Source organism: Ostrinia nubilalis, chromosome 9 (assembly GCF_963855985.1).
Source record: "Ostrinia nubilalis chromosome 9, ilOstNubi1.1, whole genome shotgun sequence".
NCBI classification, from domain to species: Eukaryota; Metazoa; Arthropoda; class Insecta; order Lepidoptera; family Crambidae; genus Ostrinia; species Ostrinia nubilalis.
Window position 1 is genome coordinate 229,116 of NC_087096.1, and position 13,856 is coordinate 242,971.

The 13,856-nt window shown below is 32.8% G+C and overlaps 1 protein-coding gene and 1 long non-coding RNA gene across 3 annotated transcripts; one reads left to right on the forward strand and one right to left on the reverse strand.

Moving 5' to 3' along the window:
• Window positions 1-2,845: 2,845 nt before the first annotated feature.
• Window positions 2,846-3,703, forward strand: LOC135074882 (EKC/KEOPS complex subunit Tprkb-like). The gene is made up of 2 exons (XM_063969261.1): window positions 2,846-3,057; window positions 3,154-3,703. Exons 1-2 carry the CDS (start codon window positions 2,971-2,973, stop codon window positions 3,691-3,693), a joined length of 627 nt encoding a protein of 208 aa, XP_063825331.1. The 5' UTR covers window positions 2,846-2,970; the 3' UTR covers window positions 3,694-3,703.
• A 7,046-nt stretch (window positions 3,704-10,749) lies between these two features.
• LOC135074341 (uncharacterized) lies at window positions 10,750-12,912 on the reverse strand. Of its 2 annotated transcripts, XR_010257817.1 has the most exons (5): window positions 12,798-12,912; window positions 12,584-12,686; window positions 11,906-12,080; window positions 11,642-11,719; window positions 10,750-11,527 (listed from the first exon to the last, which is right to left on the reverse strand). It is a non-coding gene; the product is annotated as an uncharacterized LOC135074341 (long non-coding RNA). The 2 variants fall into 2 exon arrangements; XR_010257816.1 differs by having other exon boundaries at window positions 12,584-12,912.
• Window positions 12,913-13,856: the final 944 nt, after the last annotated feature.

A 13,856-nucleotide genomic window follows, 5' to 3' on the forward strand; every position in this document is an offset into this window, starting at 1 on the left:
CTACCATTTACTAAGACTTATTTAACAATGTTCTAAAAATACCAATTATCTACCAAAATCTACTAAACGATTTCGCACTACTAAATCTTCCTTCTCTTTGCCTCAAATCTACCAAAAAAGTAGAAATCTACTAAAAGTGGTCACGCTGTATATTTTTGACAGTTTAGTTTGACAAGCAAGCCATGTTTTTTCTTCTGAGGCCAAGGTAACCTTACCTATACATACTGCATTCAATTCCTTTGAAAATCGTTGGTTCTCGATGTTTTGAGTTTTTTTTGACGTGAAGTCAGTAAAGATGGGTTACGGGACTATTCCCACCTCTCGTTCCCACCACTGCAACTCCTGTGTAGCCAGGATCTACAGCTTGACCGCCACAAAAACCCAACCAATGAAGGTCAAGTTGGTCCCGGGGAAAAGTTAACTGTCATTGGACCCGCAACGAAATTAATCAGAAGAACATAGGAGGAGTTCGAAATTAAGGTTCGACTTCCCTCCATTGCAAAGCGGATGACAGGTGACAAACAAAGGTTTAAAACCTTTAAGAAAAAGATTATGCACCACGGACAATAAATTAAATTATGGGGGCCTATCTAGTAAAGATGGGTTATATAGATGACCCACGCTGAACTGTCCCACCAAACTCAATGACAGGGGGGCGCTACCATCGTTCAACTATATGGTTTCCAACATGGCAAAAATCGAAACCAGCGATCCGGTATTGACGGTGGCGCCCCACTGTCAATGTCATGCATAGGACAGTTCTGTATTTTGGAACTATACTAGGTAAATTTGATACTAGGTGCACCTATTCCAAGTATTTATTAATACTTGATCCAAATACCTATTCCACCTAGTACGTAGTAATTTACCATACTTGACGCGACTAGTGCGGACTAATCCACGTATTATGACTTTAAAATACAATTTTCTTTGAAAAGATACAACCGTAGTATTAATAATGCAATTTGAAATTGAATAATAATGTTTTTGCTGGCTGTTGATTGATTGATATCCTCCCTTCATACTTCAAACCTTATCTGTGTACAAATAGAGTTTAAATTACGTAATACATCAAACACCTATTTCTATCTCACACCTGCCTGCACTCAAATTTGTTTGTCAGACAGAGACGGAGCACGGTGGATCGAAATGGCATTAAAGTGGACATAGGATTTTTTTCCGGAAAATCGAATTTTAAAAATTGCCAATCGATAGTCCTTTGCTCACTCATCACGACATGTCATATCACATTTTTCTCTAAACCTGATACTTTAGCGTAAAAAAAAATAATTTGTGTTTTTTTTGTATGAAACGAGACATAAAGTGCTAATTTTCTCCGAAGACCTGCTAGATCGTGACTTGAAACAACCTAGGTCGGTATAACTGCATTATTTATTAATATTCTAAGCTATTTCCAGCTGCTCCAAACCGCAACTTAACCTGTTAAACGATTTAGAAAAAAATTAAAATTGACTCTTCTTGTAATTGTATTTTAGTTCTTTTCTTTAGAAAAAGCGTCGATTACGGTACCAGAAAGTGATTTTATCGTTAGGTGACATTGTTATCTATTCTCAGAATCTGTTAAACCCTTTCTTTCCTATCAGCACATGACTTTAAAACAACAACGAAGTTACTCATACCTCGTAAATAACGTGTTTTGCGAATAAGCAGATAATGGTCAGGGGTGGGGGTAAAAAACAGATAAGGATTGTTTATTTGTTTTAAATTTAGTTTGGGCTGTGTAACGTCACCAATAACATTCAACTTTAAATGCGGTTTTTAACATGTAATTACAATGGAAGCTATTGTGAATAATATAGATTTGTTTGTAGTCTTAAGAAATACCTTAAAACCTTTGATGGACAGTGAGGAACTTTATAATCACCTTTGTGTTAAGAGCGTTTACGCCTTTTTCAACCCGTTACAATCATTAACCAGTTACATTACAAATATGTTATAGGCATAAATAATTAGGCAATTTCGTCGTCTAAATAGTTAGTTGAGAAAATATTTCGATTAGTATAGTATTTAAGAATTCTATCAAGATAAGTCCACACAGGTTTTCAAATTTCCACTTTAGCGTCAGTTTACAAGCTGAAACTTTTATAAAAATACTGTGAAAACGATGTAACAAACATTTATATCCTATAGCATAGGTCCTTGGGCAAATAGTTAGTTGAGAAAATTCTTAGATTGCATTTTACAATAAGAAATCACAAATTCAAAGAACGTGAAATACCCAAAAATCAAAGTGATTTTTACACCATTATTCTTCTTTAATTCAACATTTAAATAGCTTAATATAATAAAATAATATCTTCTTTAAAATATTTACTTTGAAACGATATATAATTCATTGTTATTGTTTTGCTATAAACATTTGAAAACTATTAAAAAACGCCTCGCGCGAATCATTTCCAATGATGCCCCTTGAAACGCCGCGCTTCGCCTAAACGCTCTTAAGTTAAAAAAAGTTTTGCCGGAATTTTTGTACTAATCTTAATGGACGATGGACAAACTGTCATCTATCTCTTCCCCAATTTTTAAGAACAAACAGTGATTGGCTTGAATCTCCAATTAACTGGGTCTGGCAACTAGTTTTTGATGAAGACAAAATTGAGGAAAATGTTGGTTCAATTACTGAACCTAGTAAAAAATCATTTTCTTTATTATATCATTTTCTTTATAACATTTTATTTTTCTCTATTACTTTGATGGTAGGGTCGGAAATCGTGTAAAAAATACTAGGTGGATCAAGTATTTTAAAAATTGGAATAGGTGCCACTTAGTACTGTAAAATACCTAGTGTGTGGATCTGTTCTAGTAAATACGTCTCATCTCTACTCTAGAAGTCAGTCGTGAATTGTCAAAAAAATAACCAAACAAAACTTGCTACAAATCAAATAAATCGATTTTAATTACTGAATACTAGTCATTATCAGTTCAAATACGTAATTATTTTGAGAAATAATGGAAGAAAGCAAGCGCAGTGCAGCAGATCTCCAAGAAAACTGTTCGAAATATCAACAACCAACAGACCAAGTGATAGAAGACTCTGTAAGGATACAATGCATATTTCATTAGATTTGTAACTTAATTAATATTGTAAATTAATTCGTAATTAATGATTGTTTACACAATGTTCTTTTGCAGTTAAAAAAACAAGTTTATCTCTGCAAACTAGACCCAGAAAATGGTGTAACTCTTCATGTTCACCTTTTCAAGAACGTTCGGAATGTCGAAGATATACGGATGAACATATTGAAAGGTACCTGGAAATGTGCAATAATAAAGCCCGCCCTAATATTAGACCCATTGCAAATTGCCGTTGCTGCCAATAAAGCGGTGATCTCAGAGCAACGCAATGCAATGACCACCAGAAATGTGTACACTGAAGTATTGTTCAACTTGTCTATCACCAAAAACATTGGACAGAGTCTGAACAAGTTTGGAATAGAGAAAGATACTGACATGCTAGTGTGCTTCTTGATAGCATCGGAAGACAACAGTGCTGAAATCTTATCAAAAATTGAGGGTGAAAGATGTCCTATTAGCAGCCTTATTGAATTTAGGGACCTAAGGAAAATAAAAAATGTGTACAAGTTTAATGGTTTAAAATGTGATGTTGATTTGCAAGAGATGTTAAACATTATTATTAGTAGAATGGTTACTAAAAATATAGTCTCATATTAAACAAAATAAATTCGTTATTTTATTTCTCAAATTTTTTGATAGAATTATAAAACTTAGGCTGAGTTGCACCACCTTAACCCTTATTCAAACAAAGGTAGATATATTACCACTTCGTTTACTTTTAAAAAAGGATCCTAATATTCGATATGGTAATACTTAAAGATATCGTGGTCACTTATTTATATTTTTAAATATATTTTTTAACTTATCTATGCCATCTTACAACTTTTCAACGTCATTCGTCACTGTCAGATAATGTCAAAGTCAACCAAACGGTTTTGGTGTGAAAAATTTCAAATTTTTAGCGCGCTTTTTTGGTATTTTTGAAACTTTGTTCAACGAAAATTCTGAAAAGTGTTTTTTCGATTCAAATTCCTAAACTATAATATTTATTGTATAATCTCACTTATAGGCAGCGTCTGCAATTGATTTATTCATATAATTTAGACATTTTAAAGAAGTGGTAAATAGTTTACCACTGTCCGATCCCGTCTTGACAAAATTTTGATGATATATAAAAAAACTGTTGTTTTTTGTGTGTGCACAAATGAAAGTAAATAAATATTTGGAGAAATTTTAAGTTTTTTTGATAACTATTTACGTAACGTTACGTAATTAGTGAATTGTTAGTTTCAGACTCAAGGTAAGCATAATAATTGTAAGCATAATAACTAATATTAATAAATATTGTTTTTATAAAAACAATAAATTTATTTAATTCCCAAAATATTTAATAAAATATAGGTAGAACCAAGAGGAAGTCACTAGTCAAGAACCAAAAACAAACCAAGACGGACAATGGTAACTATTTTACCACCAACATTTAATAATTGGTAGTCATGAATGGATAATGGTAAATTATTTACCACCCAAAAAACTACCCCTTCCCCTCAGACTAAGGATAAAATAGACTTGACAGCCGCGTACACCCCTGTGAGACAGACATAGAGTACCAAAGAGCATAAAAGAGTAAGAGACGGCACTCCATAGATATTTTTTGAGCTCACGCACACATATGCATTTTAGAGAACGACCCGCAAATCTTTACCAACCGCACAAACTACAGGCGGAGCTACCAACATAATGCCTTATTTTCTGACAGTATTAGTGACGTTCGTAATAACTTATCGATTATCGATACTTTGCTAGGGTTGTAATTGCATATCGATATCTAGTATAGGAACCTTCAATATTTTAATGATTACTATTTTTATTTTATACTATGTGTAAGTAAAACGAAGTTTTGTAACGTAAATTATTTATTTCGAAATAAAATAGATATATTACAATAAGTATTGAACATGACATAGCAGTTGTAGGCATGAGGAATTATTGAAAATTATAACAAAGTACAGAAATGATAATTTTGTAAACTTTTATTTTCACAACTTTTTCTAAGAAAAAATAGGATTTTTATTTATAAACATCTTTAATTTTCTTATCAGCTGATCGAACCTCAGCCTCAAGATTACTTTTCAATGCTTTGTTGCTGTGCTTTTTTACTTTTGTCAGCAAAATTGTTTTCACTTTTTATGAAGCTGTCATTAATGATTTTACAACTTTTTCTTAGAAAAAGGTAACTTAATATTTTAAACATCTTATCATAAATTTCTTTATTATGTTGTTGACATTTAAACCAACTAAAATTACAATTTGTACTCAACATTAAGAAAATGAATTTTCCAACATTTTCCATATATATCTGGTCGGCAATATGGTCATGATAAAATTGTTTAGCTTCATTTACGGTGGTACATAATTGAATTGTTGGATAAACGAGACTTTTTTTATCATGCCACCATTCGCGAAGAGATATATATGCATACAAATCATTGTCAACAGGAGTTTTCACGCTCAAACACTCTTCACAAATTAAACAAGAACTGTTCTGTAATAGTTTGGCAGCTAAATACCCGCTTACATATACTACTGGTTGGTTTTCAAGGCTACACAAATTTTCAATGGGCTGTTCTAAGTTTTCAGGGTCCGGGATAGACAACACAGGATAAAATTCAGTGTCTGTGGAATCTTGAACATTAATTTTTATTTCTGTTGTTTTTAAATTAGTTTTTAAAATGTCTTTATATTCCAGCATATGTTTATTGTTGTCTGCTTCACAATTAGCACTTCTGCTATGAGGCACTTTCAGCCCAGTAACCATGCTTGTTTTAAGCGCTGCAGTAAAGTGCGTGATAGTGGGATTTCTATTGGTTACACTGTGTTGCCTAATGATTCCAAATAAGTTTTCCAGAGAGTCTTGGTTAAACTGTCTAAGGTTCATATATTTAAACCCTTCATTCTTTAACTTTTCCCAAATATCGTTTAAGGATTTGATAGATATTTGATATCCCTTTACGCATTTAACATTTTTTAGTATCGTGTTTTCTGCTGTTATAAATTTTATGGTTTTTAACTTATCAGTATAAAAGGTCCAAGACTCAATGTGATTACTTGATGTGGAAACATTTTCCCGGATCCCTTTCTTTACGTCATTTAAAGATGATGGACCATTTGTACAATCAAATAGTTTATCTAACTGTTCAATCACAAATGCTGTATCATTGCAATCAGAAACTTCTTTCCATGCCATCATTTTTAAAATAGCTGCCACGGTATTACTCAGAGCATGCGCAGCATACTTCACCCTCATCTTAGTTTTGAATGTTGGATTTACAATGGTACTATTCAGTTTTTTAAAATTTAAAAAATTTCTGTTGTGTTCTTCTGCAACTACCAAATGCCTCCATTGTGCAATTTTTCCATCGAAAGACATATTTCCACTTTTAAAGAAATTGTTTCGTAATGATTTGAACAAGTGAGGGATGTCATAGATTATAAAAATTTTGTCATTATTTACAGAGAAAAAGTTGCTATCTATGCCTTGTCCACAGTTTCTTTTTAACATGTTAAGAGCTCCTATATTTGTAGATCCCTGATCACAAACTGTTGTTAGAACCATAAATCCGATTTCTTTTAATTTTTTGATGATGTCCGATATAATTTTTGCCAGTTTTGCTGTTGATATTGTGCCTTCCACAAAATAGTGCGCAATATATTGTTTGTATTTATGTTTAGCACCCTGTATCATAAACACTAACGCATGGTCTGCAATTTTCTTTTCTCGTCCCATGTTCTCGCCCTCTCCATAATCCACGTAGCCATCCACTTTATCAGCAATTTCGTTATAAATTATCCGTTTCTTTAACGCCATCTCGTCAAATATTAACGAGCAATATTTATTTTCCTTTGGCATACTTGATGCTTTTGCCTCTAACATATCAATTATATTTTTATTTATACCAGGCTCCATTGGTATATTTTTTAAAATCCTTTGGAGCGTTTTAGTGCTTGGTAGCGTAAACAGCTTTTGCATATAGCGGTATGCTTTAGGGGACCGTTTAAATATAGCCAAAGCATATATTTTGTTGGCTAAAGTCCACCTTTTTCCTTGTGACTTTTTTTTGTTATTCTGCACTACATCCTTTACTAACGATGTCAGCACTTCCGAATCTAACTTGTCTAAATTCACTCTTGACTTCGCTATATTCCTTATTGTTTTTTTTGCATTTTGTAACTGTCGCCAAAGCCTCTTCTCTTTAATTGTAAATGTTGATGAAGTGTCTGTAATAAAAACATTTCCATTAGTAAAAAAAACAACATTAAAGCAAATTGAATTGAATATTGGTTAATTAATCAGCAATTTTACTTAGTTTTTTAAATTAGGTATGTTTTATCTTACCTTTCATTTCAATGTTTTTCTTAGGTCTTTTATAACTGTGGACTAATATTTCTGCCTGTGCATCTTGATGGCAAATGTTTTTATCATCTGAAATATTATAAATATGCAAATTAGTTTAAAATTTATTTTGTTGTTTTAAGAAACATATTATTTCCAAATCAATCAATCATTATCAAGTTTTTAAAAAATGCAAAGACAGGATAATGATAGCTCTTCTCATAAAATATGAAGCGTGGGCCCACCTTCAATAACAATGGCATAATATTAAATTAAAGGCATTTAGAGGTTTTAATGTTCTGCATTCTGGATGCGGTCTGCGGGTATGTCAAGACAATCTGTAAGTGGTCGTGATAAGGCAATCAGTCACGTGTGCTTTGCGTTCTTTGTTCGTATCCGCACGGTCAAATCGCATTAATATAAAATGTACAGAAACCTAGAATGACATGTTGTACATATAAGTTCATTTTGACCTGACTGCAGACTGCAGAACGCATCCAGGGTGGTATTCTTTAGTTTGAGGGAAGGCATATTTTAGAAGGTAAATAATTAGTTTGTACACTTACCATGAGTAATGGGTTTATAGGTCATATGTTCTGGTGCATTGGAAGTAGAAGGAAGAGGTTCAAAAGTTGTTTTCGCAGAAATACCAGAATCTGGTATATCCACAGCTCCCAAACATGTTGAATTTAGTTGTTTGGTTGTAGTTGTAAGGGGAACTGAAAGCAGATAATGAAATGTGAATTGGGTAATAAAATGTCATGTTCTTACCCAACTTTAGGGTACAATCAGTCTAGTACATGTCTTGCTCACATTAAAAATTACTAGCTTATAAATATTATTAAACTAGCTGACCTGGCTAATTAATGTAGATTGCCTAAAATTTTTCAAATTGGTCCGGTACTTTTTTTGAAGAATTTGTATTACACAAATTACTAAAGTCCCTCTAACTCAACACACATTCTAAGCTAAATTGTGTTACGAGTGGGTTTACTACAATATTCAAGCTGTGGGGTTCTAACCCGCACTTTAGGCTATCTTGGCTTCGAGTTACGGAGCCGATCAAATACAAACAAACAATTAAATATTTCCTTTTTATATTATTAGTATAATTTTAGATAAACATACCTCGTTCAACTGGATTTGACTTCTTTGGAATGCAATATGAATGATCATAAAGAACTGTAACAAAGTATAGATATAATTAATAATTGAAATTATATATTATTTATTGATAAGCATACAACACATGTTTGTGGTTACAAAGAAAGAACCTTGTTAAATTGCATTCGGTTGGTTTGTTTTGGAAACCAAAGAAAATTAATTAAGACATCTAAATAATTCAGAAAAATTGATAGATAGTAAATTAAATTTAAAAAAAATAATTGAAGTCCTCATCATACCTGTCTTGAGGTTTTCTTTATTGGAGTCTTTTACATGAAGAGGAAACTCTGTCAAAACTTCATCTGGCAAGATGGGATTGCTCAATTCCAGTGTTGGAATAGCTGAGTTCTTCAGCCGAGTTCCTTTGGCATTGAAGGATTCAGGAGTGAAGTGCCCACCACAAACAAACTTCAGTTGGTGTAACTTTTCAATAGGTACATATGCTAAGTCTTCTATGCCAGCATTTTTAACCCACATTCGACAACTGAAATAAGAAATACCTATTAGAAAAGAAAAAGAATAACAAACTGAAATTTATTCATCAACTAATTTCTTTTAGTATTGTTATGCAATTCATTTACAGAGTACGAAACAAAATACTGAAATTAAAAATTGGTTATGGTTATTTACTGTATGATTAAAAATATTAATCCCAGCCTTTAAGTTTACACAATCAGTAAAATTATCTTGTAATAAATGAGTGTTATTAGAAACTTACCGGTCAGAATCCAGAGGAAACCTACTCAAAAGTAAGGGTGATCCACCACGACTTCGCCTCTTATTACAAATAACGCACTTCTTGTTGTTTCTACTCTCCATTATCAGTAGAAGCCTAAAATGAAATAGGTATTAATTAAACAAAGCCTATAATTTCTCTCCAACCAGTGTCAATGCCCTGGTTCATGCATTTACCAGTTTTGAAAGTACATTTACATTTTCATCACATAGGGTTGTTTTTAATGAATAATAGATTTGTAATAGATCTAATATTTCAAGTAAGTAGATAACATACCCATTAAACAGAAAAGTAAATAAGAGTTTAAACTTCTGTAGAAGTTGAAACACAGCTTATTTAAAAGAGTCTCTATCTCACAAAAAACATAACACTGAACAGCAAACTTTATCACGCCCTATACGGAGGAACTTAATCAACTCAACGTAAACGACAGAAAAGTTTATTTACAGTAATATTGCACCAAATCTGAGAAAATAACTTCACACGAATCAATTCGCCGGTTAAAAACTCAAACTCAATTGACAGACATTTTTTTTCATTTGTCAAACTAACAATACTACCAACATAAGGACACTAACAATTATTTTTAGTATGGTGGTATTGATCCGCGGGTTCCCCTGCTATAGTGAAATCAATCCAAAATGCACTTTATTGCTTAAGGGATAAGGTTGTATATCAATTGCTACATATAGAGACTAGTTTTTGTATGAGAAGTGTCTACCCACTGTAGAGTACATTCAAAATTTGGGGTAGCCATGTTTGAAAATAAACTCCCCAATTTTTAAGTTTATCCTAATATGAATAATGAGAAGATTTGACAACATTTAATCATTTAATACAATAGGCATACAGGAATAAAACGAAAATCATTTAAAAATAAAAATATTTATTACACGCAGATTCAAATATTATTATTGGCAGAATGTTCTGTTTAGAGGATAAATTAAATCAAAATTATCTTTATTTGTATATGTTACGGCTAAAGATAGGTGTGAACATAAACTTAAGATTAGCCGGCTAAACTTAAGTTTATCTTCGACGAGGTGTTAATGTTAGTTTCTTCTATCTTTAGCCGGATAAACTTAAGTGTAACCGCAGGCCCTTGGCTAAAAATGTAGAAGGAAATGGAAAAGGAAACAATGTATTTAATGTTTACTATTTTGACATGAAAACTTTATTAAAAATAATCACTTTCATTACACATACTTTTATGTACCTATGTAGGTATTCAAAATTACAATAATTAAAATAACAAAATATTAATTACTTAAAATAATATCTACCTAATCATTAAAATAAAATAATAAGGAACCATTTAATCATTACAGGATCTTCTGTAGGTATTTAAAATTACAAAATGCGCGTTGTCTCCCCACCACCCCCTTAAGCCCTCCGCCGGCCTGGCGCGCCCATCGAATACATTTTTAGCCATTTCGTTTTGGCTAATGTGCATATTAGCCGGCTAAAGATGGAATATCACGACGCAAACTAACATGTTATCGAACTTTAGCTGCTTCTCGAAGATAAACTTAAGTTTAGCCGGCTAATCTTAAGTTTATGTTCACACCTATCTTTAGCCGTAACATATACATACACTAATTAAATTAGTACTTACAAATTGTCAATTAATGCTCTAAGGAGCCTATACATGTCTCATTTTTTTTTTGCCCTACCAGCCACTCTATACATTTTCTTATTGCCATTTCATCAAAGCACAAACTGCATAACAGTTTTTTCGAAATATTATTTTTTGCAATTTTTTCTATAGCTTGAAGAGCTTCAGATGAAAATCCTGGTTCACCATCTACAGTTGAATACCAACGTACTAATGTACGTGTATGGGGCAGGCAAGTTTTAAAATGCTGGCGCACATAAATATAGGCGCGTGGACTGATGAAATGAAGATTTAAAGCAAATTTTCGCACTTCGGGTGAAAATTTACTTTTGTTTGGCTTAATGAAGTCCGAGCCATTATTAAGCACAGAAAGTAAATCCGCTGCTTCCTGGTTGATGAATAGCTTTGTTTTTAAATTTTCTATAATATCAGTCAATTCTGCATTTTTTTTTACAAGTCTTCGAGTCTTTGATCTCAATGCGGTTATTTTTTTCTTGCGGTTTTCAGCTATTAACGTTCTTCTTTGTAAATTCATTGTCAGCTTTAAATTTCTTGGTGTCATCGTGTCTGCTAGATTATTTGACTGCAAAATAAAAAAAGATGAAATAAGTTGAGGGATTCGCAAGACCGCAACTCAAGAAAATAATTTCTCAAGCTCCACCTAGTAAAATTATTTATCTAACAAGATATTACTTACTGCTTGAATATCGCATTCCATGGGTAAAACTTCGGTAGTTTCGCTAGATGAAGCTTTGTCACAATGAACTGGTACATCCTGCAAAATAAAATTTATACAGGAAAAACTTTATATCTAAATGACTAAAAAAATTTTTGAATAAAGATAACAAAAATAGTAAGTATACTCGAGGTCATTTATGAAGACCCAACGCGACGCTGTGAGAATAGTGAATTAAAAGCGTTATTATTTACATAGGTATGCATTGAGGCTTTCTAAACTTACATGAACGGCTAATGCTGGTATTGAATAATTTGCCAAATACATTTTCTGCTGCTTTTTCTGAAAGCAACCAGCTTGAAAATGGACAGAACACATGCGAGTGTGCTGAGTGGGCTGCCAATTTTGCCGTCCAGTCGCTGCAATCCAAAGACTTCGTGAAGTCTCGTCCTTTGGGAATCTATAAAAAATAACAAGAGTCATAATTAATTTAAATAATACCTATCACTCCAAACCAATTAAGTTCTATCTATCAAATAAAATTCCAATAAGTTTTCTATGTTATAAATTCAGAGTGTTACATGTAAAATGAACATATTTGCGGAAATAAAAGGCTTATTATTATTATCAAATTAAATTATTAAACGATTTCTTAGTCAAATTTAAATTACCCTTTAAATCGGGAACTTTTACCCTTTTGTATTATGGTATCCCTGAAAGGATAATAATCCGGCTAAATTTAAAATACTCAAAAAATGGCTGCCTTTATCGTCATAGCTCTCCGAATTGGGCCATAGACGACCTCTTATTATTGGTCAGGTATTAATAGAAATACATTTTTCAATTTAATTTACAATAGTCTTCTTTTTACCATTGATATTATGTTGTTATAAAGGATTAAAGATCAATACACTTAAATAAAGGTAAACCATAAGAAACATAATATAAAGGAGGCTTACTTACGTGTGAAATGTTATGTTTTCACATTTTCGTTGAGTACGGTTTTTACAGCCAATTACGCTACAATTTACCATTTTTAATTATTAGAAGAATCACTCGGCAATCCCTAAAACACTTCACATTAACAAAATGTCTTTTTATTTAATTAAGTTTCACAATCGTTTTGCACACGCGTCCTTTGTTTGCCCCAAACAAGTTTGGGGCAAACAAAAATTACCTATGTACGCAGAAAGGGACAAAAAACAATTTGTGCGTCTCTGTCACTCTTATTGATTGTTGTATATAACCATCACGTTCTACCTTGCTAATAATAATTACATGTCAGCCCCTTGCCCTTCCCCTATTTTTTTATAAATTTTGATCAAAAATATGAAATAAGTGACCCACAATTACCCAAAATCCACTTCAACTTTGTAAAAAAAATGCATACCAGCTCGCATTTGAATAAGGGTTAAGAGCGTTTACGTCTAGCGTGGCATGTCAAGTTTAAGTAATTTCGATGCTAATTTTATTCACACTAAAATAATTATGACTGTGTGCGTGTTCTCACGCTCTATAGTCAAACCAAAATACTTTGATCCACCATCGTAAAAGTGTGCCAGGCTGTCAAGTGACAGCACAAGGAAACTATAAAATCTTCAAATCTTACAACACCGACTCCATAATTATAAATAATGGTATACATTAGTCCTAATCAATAATAAATACGTAAATTATTTATCAAATAGTAAATTATCAAAGATTTTTTACTATTTTGAGAATATTTTATACAGCCTATGTTCAGCAGAAAAAAATTTGAATTTTAATGGTGAGAGATTTTTTCAAATCGGTTCTATTCAAAACAAACTTTTCCTGTTTACTATTCTTTTTTTATCCGGAAAATGCATAACATTTCATACCCACCAGCTGCGGGGGCAGCTAGTGGGTTATGTGGGGTTCTTCCTACCAGAAGGTGGGTAGCCCCTACACCCACTAAAAACCTGACTGTTTCTGCCATGATCCATATGATTGATATGAGGGAACGCGGGACATCGCCATTGGCTGTTGCATTCGTCCTTAGCCGCCACCAGACACCTCCATGTCTAGCGACCGAGGCCTGTTAGGAAGGGAGAGTTGGAGACCATAAGCTGTCCTCTTGCGCCCAGGGTGTCGGCGGCGGATAACCGGAGTGTCGGCTGAGGCCTCTCGCTCCCCCTTTCCACTGCTTCTTTCTGTGAAAGAACACTTTCACAGAAAGTAAGCACACTATACCATAAGATTATTTGTCTCATCATAT